Source organism: Lemur catta, chromosome 7 (assembly GCF_020740605.2).
Source record: "Lemur catta isolate mLemCat1 chromosome 7, mLemCat1.pri, whole genome shotgun sequence".
In the NCBI taxonomy this organism is placed as follows: domain Eukaryota; kingdom Metazoa; phylum Chordata; class Mammalia; order Primates; family Lemuridae; genus Lemur; species Lemur catta.
Window position 1 is genome coordinate 93,922,942 of NC_059134.1, and position 16,741 is coordinate 93,939,682.

Sequence of the window (16,741 nt, forward strand, 5' to 3'; positions counted from 1 at the left end):
TGTGTATGCATTTGTCTATATAGAAAGAAAATGAGAATGGGTAAGCAAATGTGGCAAAATGTGTTATTTGTCCTTTTTACTATTCTTGCAACTTTTCTGTAAGTTTGAAATTATACCAAAATAAACAATAACAAAAACAAAAAGAAAGAGAGAGCACAAGATGGATCATGGGCCCAGTGTGTAACTGGTGATTAATTAGTGTTACTTGTGGTGGTTATTAGGAAAGTCTGCGTATTTATATCCCCAGCCCACAATCCACACAAGCCCCTAGTTTCATCATCAATCAGCAGCCCCTTCCCACCCCTGCCCCCAAGCTCTGCAGGGCAGCCACAGCCTCAGAGAAACAGTACACTCCCCATGCTAGTCCCATACCTCTGGGTCCCCCTAGCTCCTGCCAGCTGCCAGCCAGGGAGTGCTGTCCTGGAGGCTGTGGGACGATGGCTTGGTGCCACCCTTACCTTCCTCTTGCTCCCATCGAGTCCAGCAAATTCAATCGTCTTCATGCCAGCATCAGCCCAGTATAGCCGCTGGGACCCATAGTCAATAGCCAAGCCATTAGGCCAGGTCAGATTAGAAGAGATGATGACCTGGCGTTCTGAGGCATCCATGCCAGCTCGTTCAATCTTGGGGCTAGCACCCCAATCAGTCCAATACATGTACCTGGGCAAAGGCAAGGGAGGTCTTACAAGGCTTCCAGTTAATATCTAGCAGGGAATCAGGGTACCTAGGGTTTCAGAGTTTCTGCCTGAATTAGCTGCCCCAGCGTCCTGCCTCAGTGCCTGGCCCAGCCCTGGGCTCAGAGCTGTCTCTAAAGACACTGTATTTTCTATCACTATCGAAAGGTACCCCAGGGTCTTTGAGCCCATGGCTCAAAGAGTACACAGCAAATAAGGCCTAAATGAGAATAATGAAAGAGGGGAGATGAGGATAAGGAATAAGAAAGGTTTCCTTGACTAGATGGATTAATTAATTATGGTATATAAGTTTAAAAAAACTCTACAGAACCACCAAGACGAACAAAGTAGATCTATATATTCAAATGAAAAGATACATAAGCAAAAAATAACACAAATCACAAAACAGTATACCATTTTTGTAAAATCAAAACTACCACTACCGACAACAAAAATTGTTAATATGCACTTAGAAGAAAGTCTGGGAAAAAAATACCCTAAACTGTTAACAATTGCTAGAGAATGAGATTATAGAGAATTTTTGCTTTCTATATAAGTAATTTCTTTTGAACAATGAGTTACTTTTGTAAACAAACCAAAAAGCAAAAAAGACAAGAGAAGAAAAAATTTAAAAAGTTTCCTCGTCCAGAGGAGACAACGTCACTACCCTCTGTGTTTTCTACAGCTGCTCTTGCTTCTCTGGTGTGTCTATAAGATCTGGCCACTCTCCCTCATCTCCAGACTTCCCTGTGGGACTCAGGTATGGGGGTGGGTAGGCAGAGCTTGTTCACAAGGGGCAGTGCTTACCCGCCCATGGGTTCTACCACGATGTCCCGAGGACGATCAAGGTTCTCCCAGATGAGTACTGTCCTCATGCTCCCATCAGTGTTGGCCACTTCAATCCGGTCTGTACCTACCAAGAAGTAAGGGACAAAGATACTGACTCTGGTCTTGTTCATTCACCCTCTTACCTTTCATGGTTAGCACAGGGCTTGCTTATGTGCTGGTAGACCTCAAAGTAGATGCTCAATATATATTTTGTGATAGGTGAACAATGGATATTTAGAGATGAACTGTGAGAAGAAATTCAAGGAAGTTATCAGTTCCATTTCTTGGAAGAGTGAGACTTCCCACACCTAGGCAACCAACTCTATCCTATAGTTAAAGCAATGATTCTCAAACTTTAGTGTGCATAAATCAGGTGAGCTTGTTAAAATACAGATTCCTGAACTTAACCCCAGAAGATTCTGATACAGTAAGTCTAGGGTGGGCCCCAGGAATTTGCATTTCTAACAACTTCCCAGGTGATGCTCGTGCTGCTGGTCTGGGGACCACAGTTTTGAGTAGCACAGGTTCAAGGCATTCCCCTTGCCTCCCACGTTCACCCAGCTGATTAAAATGCCTGTGGTACCCATGATGGAAGGAAAACCCCAGGGCATGGGTTCCTTATCTGAAATGCCTCAAAACATTCCCAAGCATCAGCTACATAGCAGAAATAGCTGCCATCATGGGAACTTCTCACACTTAAGCTGCAGATATAAACTTCTCATTTCGGCTCTACAACAGCTCCACCACTTCCGACCTACTAAGGACTTCGGATCAGACAGAAGCAGTCCAGGAGGGACACTGGGCTCCTTCTACCTGAGGCCAGGGCTTTAAATAAGAGGAATGCTAGACAGGCAGGAAGGACATGGCTCTTCTGTACATACCTGCATCTGTCCAGTATAGTTTGTTGGTGACCCAATCAATGGCCAGGCCTGCGGGACTCTCCAAACTGGTATCCACTACCACCTGAGCAGGAAGCAAAGCTGCATCACCAACTGTACTTCCACTCTAGCTCTGGAGCCCAAACCCCACCAATTCTCAAGGTTGGAGAGGGCAGATTCCACCCCTCAAACTCTGCCCTCCCTGTGGGCCTGGGCCCACGCTGGGCCCTACCTCCTGTCCTGTTCCATCCCACTTGGCCCTGCTGATGGTATCAGTGCTGACATCTGTCCAGTACACATGGTCATCCCGGGAGTCCCAGTCAAGGGCCACAGCACTGCGCACGTCAGCTAGTGGGATGACATCGTCGGACAGGTCCTCTGTGTCGAAGCTGATCCGACGGATGTCCATCCTTCGGGCAAAAAGCAGGAACTTGTCAAGACCTGATCAAAGGCCGAAAGGGGTCTTCTTTTAATGCTCTAAATCCAAGAACAGTGACAGACACAGACGCTCACCTGTGTGACATCTGGTTCAATCACACTTCCTGGGATCTGGTGCCCTTTGCCCCCTACTCTTTATACCGCAGGCTCATTTTGAACACCGGACAGCCCATGCTGGCAGAATCAGGTTTCAGAATCAAATGGGAATGGACTCTACCCAGGGCCCAGAAGTATACGCTGTTTCTGTCAGCTTCATCTCAACTTTTCCCGATCTGTCCCAGCGCCCTGGCTAGTCCACCGCTGACCCTCCACCTCTATTTCTCTGACGTCCAAGTTGGCATCAGGGCTCCTGCCTCTCCTCTCCACCACCTAGATCCCTTCCTCTATTCACTGAGTGCTTTCCTTGCCAGGCACTGAGCTTGGTGCTTTTCTCATCTCACACCAACCCTTTGCGGTACACATTATTCTTATTCCCACTTTGTAGATGAGCAGTCCTGAGGCTAACAGAGATCAAGTAACTTGCCCAGGATCCCAAAGCTACAATCATCAGAGCTGGGACTCAGGTCTGACTCCAGGAATGGAGCTTTGGCCATTCCTCTACATGGCTTCTTCCCAGCCAGCTCTGCCCCATCCTCTGCCCCTCCTCAGGTCTGTCTGAATACTTTCCCAGCAGACATTTCTACCCGGAAAGGCACTTCCTGGCTAACTTTACCAGCTGTCTTCTTCCAAGCTCTGGGAAACCCTTAAGGGGAAGTTCATGGAGAAACTTCTTGCATCTCACAAGGACAACAGGGGAAGAGCTGGGCACAAAAGTATGCAAGGGAAAAACCCAGAGCTAGAAATTAGGTTCTCAATGTGTGTATGAATAAAACCTCTGAATGATTTCTTTCCATTACACTCTCTAGAAAGGACCGAGATCCCTAGAGAATTTTATTTTAAGCAGATTTCAGAGGGTCAGTGGAATACACAGCATTAATTAAGAACAGCTGCTAATGTGCAAGGACTTATCCCAGGCCCCTTGTGGGTCGTGCCATACACCCAGATCACTCCTCTCTGGACTATTCTTAGGAAAGTTCACCCATGGCACTGAGCTATCCAGGGCTACCCTCTCAAGGCAATAACACTGCGTGAGCTCAAAGGAAGCCAAAGTAGTAGTCCAGGGAGAGACCAGGTAACCCCATTATCTTTTACTTGCTTGACACACATTTAGCCAAGACCTACATACACAGAGCACCATCAAAGATTCTAATTTTGGTTCCCTGGTTTAAGGGCTGATACAAAGTCTTCAACTGGGTAAGCCTAAAGGTAAAAAGGTAGGAAATCACTCCCCTGCTTTCTAGGAGAGCCTGAAACCCTCCTGCTGCCTATAGAGAAGCATCCTACCTGGTGAAATGATACACAAGCCTGGTTGCAGGTGTTCACATTCAATTAGGTGGCGCCACTGAACCTACAGCAATTACAGCTAGGCTCTCAGCCATCAGCTTTGATACAGATCCCTCAAGCCTCTTAAGTTTTTCCTCTCCAGGGGCTACCTGAGGAGTCTGGCTCTTCCCCATGATGGGCAAACTCTCCAACTCCTACCCCTTGTTCCTCCCACCCATCCTCTCAAGGCACTGCCATCAAGGGTGCTGTCCCAGATCCACTTACTCTGGGCACAGGCGTGGCTGTTGATCTTGCGGAAGCCAGTGGGGCAGGCACAGGTGTAGTTTTGGCCACTGGGTAGACACAGGTGGGTGCAGCCTCCATTGTTGTCCCCACAGCGGTTTTTCCCTGCTCAAAGAGCCCAGAGTGGGAGGATCAGGTAAAACCAAAGATTTGCACAGGTGACCCCAAGACTAGGGTGTAGGGGTTCAGCCACGGTGTGAGCTCCCTAAAGGGAGGAACTATATCTTATTATTTTTTACATCTGGCCAAGCTGCTGGCACAGTGGGTACCTGGCACATGAGAGATGCCCTGTAAACGTCTGCATGAATTAGATGGGAACAGTGAAGCAGAGTCTTTGTTGAGTTTGATGTTGTACAACCCTGAATGTCCAGCAGAGGGAGGAATTAGCCCATGTCTGTGCCAGCCTGGATTTCCCCACCAGAAGAAACTCCAACTATGACAAGTGCTAGGAAGGTTCTCGGAGGCACCAGAGGCTACCTCAATCCTGAGGCTACTCAGCTCAGCTAGTAGGCAGTTTTTTACCTGCAGGTTGGCGCTGGGGGTGCAAGGTGTGGATGTCCATGGGGAAGTGAAGTTTGTTACGAATGATTTCCTGGTTCTTCCCAGTAAATTTGTTAGCACTATTGATGCTCTTGGTGTGCCAGTCTGTCCAGTATAGGCTGTCTTCAAACACTGTGATGGCGAAGGGATGAGGGAGGCCTGGGGAAAGTCCAGCAAGACCTCAGTCCAGACATGGTCTGCCACGGCCCCTGGGCCCAGGCCTGGCCACTGCACAAATCCCACCCTCTGCCAAGGCTCCTGAGGACAGAGATGGGAAAAGGAGGATGAGAGATGAAGGAGAGTGAAGGAAGGGCCTCACCTTGGCTAATGACAGCCTTACGGTGACTCCCATCCAGATTGGCCCTCTCGATGACGTGGTGCTTAGCATCTACCCAGTACATACGGCGCCCAGCATAGTCGATGGTGAGGCCGTTGGGCCAGAAGAGATGGGTATCAGCAATGATGCGGCGTCCAGAGCCATCCATGCTGGAGGCCTCAATGCGGGGAGTGTTGCCCCAGTCTGTCCAGTAAATGGTACTAGGAGAAGGGAAAAGGAAATTGAGAGGCGGGCAACAGAAGACAGGCTGGTAACCAGGATAATAATCAGGGAGGGGGCTTTTATCCATTTAACCCAGGGGATGCCAACTGTTTGGTCCACAGAATGTTTCTAAATGTTTGAATTTAAATGTCTTTAGACAGGGCATTAATTCATTTAACAATTATTTTTTCGAGTACCTGCTATGGGCAGGGCACACCACCTCAGGCACTGGAAATGCAGCAGTGGACAAAACAGACAGAAGTCCAACCCCCGTGGAATTGACTAATATTGTAGTATTAATTAGGACAGGCCGTTTCTTCTTTTTCACAATCTCCTCCACTGCCTTTTGTATTTTATACACAGACACACACACACACACACACACACACACACACACACACGCACGCACGCACACGCACGCACGCACACTGTTTCTAAAACAGCTGATACGACTGCAGGGTCTTAAGAGACACCCTCTCAATTGACTGCATTGAAATTTTTAAAGCCAGAGGCTAAGAACTTCCATTTCAGGGGGTTTTTCTTGAGTTCACGAGATTTCTCTATTAATTTCAATAAAAAGCCAACAAAATTATTAGTCGTTATAATTATCAACAATTAATAATAATTATTATTATTTATTAGCTCAACCCCATGAGCTACTAATAAAAATACTACACATCTACACCTTATCTAATGTGTATTATATACCACATAAAATGCATCGTCTCATTTAATCTTCACACAACTATGAGGTAGGCTATGTTTTTTTAAATCACGAATTTAGAAATGAGTAAATGAGGCAGAGAGAGATTAACCAACCAGCCCAAGGCCACACAGGCAGTTACTGCGGAGCCAGGACTCAGACCCAGGTGTGTCTGGGTACACAGCCTATGTTGTTAACACCACACTCTGAGGATAGCCCTGCATAAAGTCTGGCCCAGATGGCCTGGGATCTGTCCCTAGAGGGATTCAGGAGCTTGCGACACAACTTACCCTTCCATGGGGTGCAAGGCAATGGCCCGGGGCTTCTCAAGGTTCTGCCACAGCAGCACCTTCCGGTGGGCCCCATCCAAATTGGCCACTTCAATCCTTGATGTCCCTGAGTCGGTCCAGTAGAGTTTGTCATGGACCCAATCCACAGCCAAGCCCCCTGGCAAGAAGAGACAATGGAAAAGTGTCAGGGATTCAGGCCAGGCTCCTCTGCACCATAGTAACAAGAGCAAACTCTTACCTGAAGCAGTTTCTTGGTCTAGGCACTGCTGTAACCGTTTTACAAACACTAACTCACTTAATCATCACAACTCTGTGAGCTAGCTTCTATAATACCCACGAAGATGAGGAAACTGAGGCACAGAAAAGTCAAGTAACTGTCCACAGGCTTGCATTTCCTCCTACAGCCAATACCTCACTTCCTGAATTCTGGTTCCCTGACCCACACCCAGGGTCCTCCAGTGCACTGACTCAGGGGTTTGCAAATTGTCACCTAGGGTTTGGCAGAGGCATTTCAGAAGTTCCATATGCATCTGAGTCAAATGTACTCAATAATCAAATTCTAACCCACTTCACCAGCTTGTAGAATAGCCTGATATTGCCAAGTGATGTGCTGCTGTTTTTTAAATCTATAAAACATTTGGATATACTTATCTGAATCAATCAGAACATTCTTAATACTAAGCAAACAAAACTCAGAAATAAACTAGATGCTAAAGCTGATAGAGAACTCTGTCATCCATAAATCTGACTCCAATTATAACATTCACCAGAATGGCCTCACTATTCTCACTGAGCTCAATAATGAGCAAATATTATATTTAAGCTTATAAAGTTAATATATACTATATCCATGTAAGATTTCACTGGAAGAAGATGTTCTGCCGCCCAAGGTTTGGAAACCACTAGCCTGTTCCTTCCACTGTCGCTTTGCACACAGTGTGGCCTTGCCCTTACCCACGGGGCCTCGTTCCCTACCTGGGCTCTCTAGCCCAGTAGATACAACTTCTTCCACGTTGCTGCCATTGAGGTTGGCACGGAGGATCCGGTCCAGGGTGACATCTGACCAGAAGACAAGCTCGCGCCGGTGATGGAAATCGAGGGCGATGGCGTTCTCCAGGTTGTTAAGCAGCAGCGTGTACTCAGAGCGGTGCGGCAGCACCTGCCGGATGTCGATGCGATTGGCAAACAGTAGCACAGGCTCTGGCCCTGGGACATGGCATAGAAACAGGGCCCCAGCTGGGCTTCAGAGCTGCCCCTGGTATCCATCACCATGCACCCCCCACGTCCTCAGCTGACAGATGGAGCCCTTTGCCCACTAGGGCATGCCCCAAGCTATTGGCATCAGTATTAGAAGAGCGGCAACCTCCAAACTATACTCCCCACCCCATCTGGGTTTCTCTTGGAGCCCAGAATGCAACTCGCATTTTACTGTGATGAAAATCTCTCTACCTCTCGGAAAGCCCCTGGGCACCAAAGCACCTGGCCTTTCTCCACGCTCAGCCCTCTGCTCACCCAGCCAAATCCCAACACCCCTTACCCAGAGCCTTGCAGCTGCGCCGGTCGGGCCGTAGCTCATAGCCTGTTTCACACCAGCACTGGAAAGCCCCTTCACTGTTGGTGCAGCCCTGGCTGCAGTATCCCTCCTCAGCACATTCGTTCACATCTGTGAACACGGGAAAAGTCAGGAGATTTCCCTTCTGCCATCCTCCCACCCCCAACTCCCAGGCTGACTAGCTGCTTTTCTGCCCACATCCTCATCTACTCTCCAGACCTAGTGGGGCAGGCTGTGTAACAAGTAGTTAAGGGCTTTGAGGTCATGCAGACCTGGGCTGGAATCCCAACTCTGCTATTCACGAGCTATGGGGCCTTCAGTAAGTTACTTAACCTCTCTGAGCTTCAGTTTTCCCATCTACGAAATGGAAGGGATGATCCCCATTCCTAGGATTATTGTGATGACTAAATGAAGCCATGTCCTGCAAGTGCCTGACCCACAGGAAACACAGCTGCCCGTCTGCTGCCCCTACCCAGTGTCCCGACTCCGCTGCAAACCAGGCCCCAGCTCACCCTGGCATGTGCGCCCATCCTCTGTGAGCCGGTAGCCTGTGTGGCAGGTACACTGTACTGCACCCCGCACCATCTGGCACTTCTGGGCACAGCCACCGTTGTTAACATTGCAGTTCTCCTCACCCGTCCGGGGCCCTGTGCCAGCCAAGCCAGAGTTGGGAGTTGAGCCCAGAATCCTCCCCCAGACAGCCAACTTGGCATTCCACCTGGACCACGAAGAACAGCTCCCAAAGCTGCAGGAGTCCCAAGGGAGGATTCCCTTTGAACCTTATGGGTGGGGTTTGGCCACAAACCATGGGCCAGGTCCGCCCGCTGGGGACACTCACGGCAGTTCTGCTGTGGGCTTTCGTCGCTGCTGTCACCGCAGTCATTGATCCCGTTGCACAGCTTTCTCTGCCCAATGCAGCGCCCGTTCCAACACAGGAACTGGTCCGAGGCACACTGGGGGCTTCCTAGAGAGACAGGGCAGGGAAGAGGGAGGAGAGGAGAGTCAGGTGACAGCAGGGCAGGGCTTGGGTCAACAAAAAGCAACAAAAAGATGGGAGCCTGTCATTTTCTAGGGCCAGCTGGAGACAGATGAGACTCAAGGTGGGAGGGTTGGGGTCCGAGGCAGGAAACAGCTCAGACAGGGCTGGCTGGATGTCTGCATTCATTTTCTCCGGGACACCACAGTGGGATGGTAAAGGAGATGGGGCAGGATACAAAAGTGTATCCAGATACCCAGTACCGGGTGTGGCCAGGGGAGTGGGCATGGGGGCTGCCAGCTGGAGAAGGGCACTGGCTGTGTGTTAGAGTATGAGCCGATATAGAAACTCACAGCCCTGATATTGTGTTTAAGGCTTCAGGTCAACCATGCACCTGGATTTGACACTGGTAACGGGGAAGGGCAGGAAAAATCCAGGCCATGGGAAAGATTCGAATAAAGCATCACCTTGACCCACGTGGAAAGGCGGCAGTAATACTCTCTTCCTACCCCTGTCCCCTACCCCAACTCTAGGCAGAGGGGCCTGGGGACCCCTGGGAGACTCCACCTGTGTTCTCACAGTTTTCTTCATCGCTGTTGTCTGCACAGTCGTCCTCCCCATCACAGCGCCAAGACAGGCGGATGCAGCGGCCTGACCGACAGCGGAACTGTTCCGCCGTACACATTGAGGTGGCTGGGCAAAGCAAAGGCCTAATGAAAGGCTGGCCCCATTTCAGCCTGAAACTCTACTCTGCCACCCAAAGCTGCACTTTATGTCAGCACCCATGACACTTTACTTGACAACCAGCGTCATGCCTGCTCTCTACAGCAACTTTATGTGAATCAGAAAACGGTGCCCTTTCCTGTATACATTTTACCGCCACCTGCTGAAAAACTATGATGAGTATGTAATTCTGATGCCTATTGTAACTGGCATTCCTTAGACTTACTGCCTCTGTACAGTGCGCACCCTACACAACTGTACATGGTGATCCTGTCCAGTATGTCTTCAAACTTTATCGGTAATGCTCTCTTTGGCTCTACAAACCCTCCCCCTAGTCCCAGCCCAGCCTTTGGTGCTATTCCTCTACTCACTGCAGTTGCGCTCATCTGACTGGTCATCACAGTCTGCGTCACCATCACAGCGCCAGCCTGCGTTGATACACAGGCCACTGTCACACATGAATTCCCCAGAGCGGCAGGGCTGGTGGGAAGCTGAGGAAACACAAGACTTCTGTCTCTAGCTGGTCTATGTGCACAGCGTCCCCTCGCAGCCAAGAAAACCTTACAGCCCCAGCTTCCCAGCTTCTCCATCTCTGCCCAAGAGGGACCAGAGAATCCAGAAACTCCTCCCTTGAGCTCCTGTCCCAGCTGGCACCTGTGCCTTGCCACCTGAGGAGTTCTTCCCCTCCTCCCAGCTGGCCAGAGCACTCACAGCAGTCAGACTCGTCTGACCAGTCTCCGCAGTCATCATCACCATCGCAGTGGTAGATATCAAGGATGCAGCGGCCGTAGGCACACTGGAACTCCTCCAGGTTGCAGGGGGGCGCTGGCACTGCTGAGGCTGGAAGGAAGGAAGGAAGGGGTGGGGAGGAGCAAACACTCAGGCCTGGACAGAGGAAAGGGGCCCTGATTCCTCAAAGGGACAAGACGCTCTGGCAAGGTACCTCCCTCAAGTGACACCTAACCGGGTTTCACTTGGGACGGTCCTTACAGACTCCCATATTCAGGTGGACCAAAGGGAGCCCTCCCTTCCCACTTGGGGAACCCGCTCCCATCCTGGCGCAGCCTACGAGGAGCTGCTTCTTAAGCACCCACCCTCCTGGGCCACCGTACATGCACTCCTCAGCCTCTCCCTTAGCCCAGCCCAAGAGCCAGAGGCCTGGGGCCACTCACGACAGCTCTCCTCGTCAGAGCCGTCTTTGCAGTCAGTGTCGCCATCGCAGTACCAGTGCTCAGCAATGCAGCTTCCATCACTGCAGCGGAACTCCTTGTCAGAGCACTTGCGCATGTCTGGGGGGCGCAACGGGACAGCCATCCTGAGGGAGCCCCACAGGCAGCCCTCTTACCCACCTCCCCAACTCCCAACCTCATTGGCCCTGGGGGGGTCTGACTCAGCTCCTCAAAGACCCCCCAGATTTGGTGCCAACTCTCCAGGGAAAGCCGAGGCCCTGGAGAGACTGGGCCTCAGGGTCCTGGTCTACCGTTCCTGGGGGCTCTGAACTGCTCTGTCCCTCCTGCCTTCCTCCAGCTGCCCCAGACACCTGATGCAGTTCAAGGTTTGGCAACGCTAGGGCCACTGCTGCTATTTCCTCCCACGGCCAGGCTGCCCACTGGCCACCCTGCCTCCCCACCGAGTGCTACCCACCACACTGCTCATCGCTGTTGTCACCGCAGTCATTGTCACCATCACAGTGCCACAGGCTCCGGATGCAGTAGCCGTTCTGGCAGGGGAACTCGTCCTCCTCACACTCCCGGGGGGCTGTGGGCACAGAGCAATCAGGCTGCTGCAGGCAGTGGGGTCCAGTGCCTGGAAGCCCGAAATAAAGCCAAGTAGCTCCAATGCTGCCCCAAGGGCTCCAAAGGAAGTGGCCACCTCTTGCAGGCTTATCTGACCAAGGGAGGAAGTGAAAGGATAGGACAAAGTGCTGAAAACCCAAGGGTTCGTGTGGGCCGGGGGCATCACTTTCTGATTCAGAATCCTTTCCCAGCAGAGCCTGATGGAGTCCACCTGGCCCCAGCCAACACTCACGACAGTCCTGCTCGTCCGAGTCATCCTCACAGTCGTTGTCCCCATCACACACCCAGGAACGGCGGATGCACTTGCCATTGTCACAGTGAAAGTCAAGAGGGGAACAGGTGGGCAGCACTGAGTCCCAGGAAAAGAAGGGAAAAGTGAATCAATCTGGTATACTTACTCAGGCAGGCTTAACTGGCCAGAAATCCTTTTGCAATATCTCCTGTTCCAAATCCCCCAGTGTGTCTTACAGTCCTTCCTCACAGACGCCTAGGCCTGCCCCCAGCTGATGGAGAAGCTAAGCAGAGACTGCAGCTAAGAAGAGAGAGTATCAGAAGGGAATCGTGGTAAGGGATTCACAGGGCAGGGGAAAAGAACATCCCGAAGAACTCAAAGCCACTAAAGAAAGCGTAAGAAAAATACAGGCAAAAGAAAGTAGTGCTTTTCTCTCTCCTTTCCTCTCGTTAAAATGATGATTGACACACCTGGACTCAATCTCCAGTTCTAGAAGTCATTACTTATCACACTGAGCAAGTCATTTACCCTCTCTGTACAATGGGGATAATTATACTAGGCTCATAGAGGTCTTTTGAGATAACACATAGGAAAATGCTACATGAAAGTGAAGCATTTGTCATTAACACAATTAGCTGAACTGGTTAGGTTTAATGAGGTCCAGGTTATAGCTTCGTTCTCATTAGACTAATTAGCCACCCTCAGACACAGATGCTGCAGGTAGGTCATAGATTGCACCCCTAACCCAGACAGCTGGCTTCACAGGGATATTTCTATATATCAAAGACAGGTCACCCTGGCTTATTGTCTAAATGTTGCTGGGGCAGGGTGGGGAAGGGAAATTTAAAGAGAATAGAAGATTTCTTACAAAGTTTATGTTATTTAAAAAGGTGTGATTATACAAAATACCAAAATAAGAAACATGGAAATAATCTACATCCTTGTACAGTATATAAATTTAAAAATGCACAAATATGCAGTATACATACATAGATATTTGCCTAAATTCGGAGAGATCTATTTAAAGAGACCACCTGTTGTTTTACGAGTGTTTTCTTTTATACTTGTTTCCAAGTTTGTTTTATTGAACATACGTGTATGAACCAACCGAAAGAAACATGAGAGAGTTGGAACCATATATATTGTGAAGAAACTACCCGTTTGTCAATATCCAGCACGCTCACAAGAGTCCAGCTCTCTGAGTCTGACACAGTAAATGCACAGAACACCCCATCAGCCTTGCCCTTGCCTCTACCTTCAGCCCCTCTTCCACCACCTCCCCTTTTTCCCTGGGGAGGTACTTACTACATCCGTCCTCATCGCTGTGGTCCCCGCAGTCATTGTCTCCGTCACACTGCCACTGGGCAGGGATGCAGGTACACTCGCCGAGGGCACTCACTGCACAGGTGAAGTGGCTCCGACCACAAGCACACTCAGGGCTGCTGGCCAGGCCTGGGCAGAGGGAAAAGGAACCAGTGAGGGCTCAGGTCCCGCTCAATCAAACCCCATTCAGAGGGTAAGACAGAAGAGCCTAGTCCAAGGCTCTGTCACTTAGGGAACCACAGTGACACTGCAAGGAAGATGCGGATGATGTAGCCGTGCCTCCCCCCTTCCTCCAGGGCATAAAAGGTCCAGAATATAGCCTCTGACACTGAGCTCACAAACAGTCCAGGTGACCTCCTCAGTGACAGGGCCTTTTTGCCCACACCCCTGAAGGCCCAGAGACAAATGATGCCACGTAGAGGGTTGGTGCTCTTGGAGAAGGGGAGCAGGGGACAGAAGGGATAATGCTGAGAGGGCTTCATACCCTTTTCTCCAAAATTAGGTGGAGATATGGATGCTTTTCCCTCTGTCCTGTACCAGACCCTGGGATGCTGGCCAGGGAGAGCAGGAAATAATCATGGAATTAAAATGCTGGCACCTCTTTAGGATAAGGAAACCACACAGGGCAGCAGGAAGCGGCATGGGCTGTCAAGAGTCCTCCAGTCAGATGTTACTTTTGGTGAGGGTGACTAGGAGCAGTGGGGCCGGAAGGGCAGGGGACAAGGCCACCTCAGGGCAGAGTAACTGAGACCAGTCAGGCCCTTCCTGTCTGTGGCACAGGCCACAGCCCTGAGGAAGGCTGGCAGATGCAGCCCCTCCCCCTGCTTCGGCAGCACGCAGCTGGGCTTCTCTATTGAGCATTGAGCTATCTGCCTGGCCAAGTCCCATGACCGGCTGCTGTGCCCCCTCCCCAGAGTGCCCAGCAGGATGCCCTGGGATGGCGTGTGAATGGCTCAGTGCCCTGCTCCAGCCTCAGCTGGAACAAAGGGTTCTGCCAGGGTCACTCTCCCCCTTCCCAGCATTCATCCAGCCTGCTGCGCTGGGCTGCTCTGCTCGCAGCTGGGGAAGGAGGGGGCCACTGCTCATCTCTCTCCCTTGCTTTCTTCTCCTCTTCCTCCCCTCAGCTGCGCCCTGCTGTCAGCTGGGCTGGAACAGGGAAGGAGCTGCCTCTCTTCCTTTCTATTTACCTGGCCCAGTTTCTCTCTCTTGGCTCATCTCCCTAGTGTACATCCTCGCCTCACATTACAATTACTTGGCCTGGCTGAGGGCCTGGAATGAAAAGGTGTGCTGATATGCCCTCCAAAAGCAAGGAGAAAGCTCTAGACCCCTCTTCTTAGCTTCAACCCCAAGAGTAAGTATGAACACAAGGCAGAGCTTCCTAACTGCAATGGATGGCCTTTGGGATCTGTGAACCCCTGAAGCTACAGTGTAAAATGTACATTTCTAGGGTGAGGGACCACAGCTTTCACCAGATTCTCAACTGAGGCACTCCAACTGTGCCCCCTCCACAGGTTACAGGACTCAGCTGCCCTAGAAAAGCTGCGGGATTTCCTGCCCAGACCCAAGGAGTGTCCGTTTGGGAAGTGCAGCATCTCTGTACCACACAGGAAAGCCTCACTCCAAGCCCTGTGCTCCTGCTCTCCAGGTATCTCTGTTAATGCAGGGCAGAGGATTCTTCCCCAGGAAGCACTGAAGACCCAGCTACCAACCCTGCCCCAGCCCCAGCCTCATCATTTCCAGACTGTTTTGAACTCTGAGAAGGGAAAAGGGCTTTTCATACTCAGATCTTGGACAGCAGAGCCTGAGGAACTTCTGCAGTATGACAGGCTCATCATAGCTACAGGCACCCCTTTGGGGAACTCTGGCTGGATTAAACCCTAAAGATGTTTACTCGCACTCCATGTGCTTGGCCTCCCCAGCACACAGATCCTCCTTTATGGGGAGTTGCAGTGAAAAGGAAGGCTAAACCAGTGGGTCTCTACTGGGGATAGTCTGCCCCCTGGGGACATTTGTCCGCAGACATTTTTGGTGGTCATGATTGGCAGTACAAGTGGCACCTAGTGGGTAGAAGCCAGGGATGCTGGAAAACACCCCACAATGCACAGACAGGCCCCCACAACAAAGAATTATCTGGACCAAAATGTCAATAGAAGTTGAGAAGTACTTCTAGCCACACACAGCAGGGAGTGGGGATGCACCAGAGGGGAATTCAGGATAAAAGCAGTGACAACAAGGGGGCATTGGAGGGAGCAGGCAGAGGAGAAAGCACTGGACCTGCACCAGACAGATCTGGGTTCCACTGGCCAGCCATCGTCTGACCATGTGCAAGTCATTTAGCTCCCTGAACCTGTTTCCTCATTTGTAAAAAAAAAAAAGCCACAAGGATTGGACGAGAAAATAAAAGTGGAAGAAACTAGCCTCATGCCTTGGCACACCAAAGATGTTCAATAATGGAGGCTGGGGTGTGAAAGTGCAGGGATGTGGGGGTTAAATTTTTCCAAAAGGCCTTGATTTTAAGAATCTGAGTACCAGAATGGGGAAAGCAAGAACAGCCCTGTCTGGGTTCTGCGTGCAAGTGAAAAGGAATACTAAAGGGGAAAAGCCTTCAGTCCCGTTTTGGGTTTTTGGGCTCCACCCCCACCTTTGGCTGAGTGATAACAGAAGTCCTGATTTCCCAGTGCTGACTTCGGGAACAAAGCATTCCATCCGGTGGGCACTGAGTTAGTTGCAGGCAGCTGAAGAGTCACAACTTCCTGCCCGTCAAATCAACATCTCCAAGTCAGCACTGCCACTGCCCTGCCACACTGAAGGTCAGGCAGCCACCGGTCAGGCAAACCCTTGACTTGGGCATTCATACAGTAAACAGACAAATTATACTCCAAAAAGCCAACTCTTCTGGACAACTGCTGCCCCTCTGGGTTCCCCAGAGGTGGAATTGTGCCTTTTCACTCAAGTCCTGGCTGTCATTATAAAAGCAGCTTTTAACCCTTTTTAAGTGAAAGAATGGTGAATGAAGAAAGGAAACAAATGACTGTGGGTGGCAAAATGTAGCCTTCATTTTAAGAAGTGTTGAATTAGAATACTCAGCTACTGGCCTTGAAAGCTGTTTGCCAGCCACACTACAAGCTCCCTTGGCCTCCAGGGGTTTGGGATCTGGCCATCCCATTACTGCAATTCAATAAGGAAAAGTCTCTCCCCAAGGTCTTCACTATCTTTGGTCATAACGTCATCCAGGTTTTGGGACACACGTTAACGTGCTCATGGGACCTTCCTGAGAGGTTAACCAAAATATCACCATTTATATCTCATTTTTCCTACTGCAGCCACCTTACCAATTTCTCACTGCTTTCTTTTAAAGAAGGGAAACATCCATCTGGTATACCAGACACACTAACATAGTAGTAGCAGACAGCATAGATGCTGGCATCAGAAAGACTAAATCTTGGTTCTACCACTAATTCTACAAATTTAAGCAAGGTAGATAAGGCTTCCAAGCCTCAGTTTCCTCATCCACAAAATGGGAACATTAATAGCCCTATCTCAAAGGGCTTTGTAAAGGTTAAATTAGGCTGGGCACAGTGGCTC

The 16,741-nt window shown here is 50.3% G+C and overlaps 1 protein-coding gene across 1 annotated transcript in view; it reads right to left on the reverse strand.

The window, feature by feature from the left end:
- The window catches only part of LRP4 (LDL receptor related protein 4), a 34,969-nt gene extending 20,583 nt beyond the window's left edge, over positions 1–14,386 (reverse strand). Inside the window, exons 1-20 of the mRNA XM_045557012.1 lie at positions 14,344–14,386; positions 13,139–13,285; positions 11,834–11,950; positions 11,450–11,563; positions 10,978–11,094; positions 10,517–10,645; positions 10,177–10,296; positions 9,650–9,775; positions 8,945–9,070; positions 8,619–8,753; positions 8,092–8,217; positions 7,530–7,760; positions 6,555–6,711; positions 5,343–5,560; positions 5,006–5,182; positions 4,466–4,588; positions 2,613–2,821; positions 2,384–2,465; positions 1,482–1,587; positions 459–660 (exon numbers count right to left, since the gene is read on the reverse strand). Of these exons, the coding sequence (XP_045412968.1) occupies positions 459–660; positions 1,482–1,587; positions 2,384–2,465; positions 2,613–2,821; positions 4,466–4,588; positions 5,006–5,182; positions 5,343–5,560; positions 6,555–6,711; positions 7,530–7,760; positions 8,092–8,217; positions 8,619–8,753; positions 8,945–9,070; positions 9,650–9,775; positions 10,177–10,296; positions 10,517–10,645; positions 10,978–11,094; positions 11,450–11,563; positions 11,834–11,950; positions 13,139–13,285; positions 14,344–14,386 (2,805 nt within the window). The remainder of the gene's footprint in view (positions 1–458; positions 661–1,481; positions 1,588–2,383; positions 2,466–2,612; positions 2,822–4,465; positions 4,589–5,005; positions 5,183–5,342; positions 5,561–6,554; positions 6,712–7,529; positions 7,761–8,091; positions 8,218–8,618; positions 8,754–8,944; positions 9,071–9,649; positions 9,776–10,176; positions 10,297–10,516; positions 10,646–10,977; positions 11,095–11,449; positions 11,564–11,833; positions 11,951–13,138; positions 13,286–14,343) is intronic.
- Positions 14,387–16,741: the final 2,355 nt, after the last annotated feature.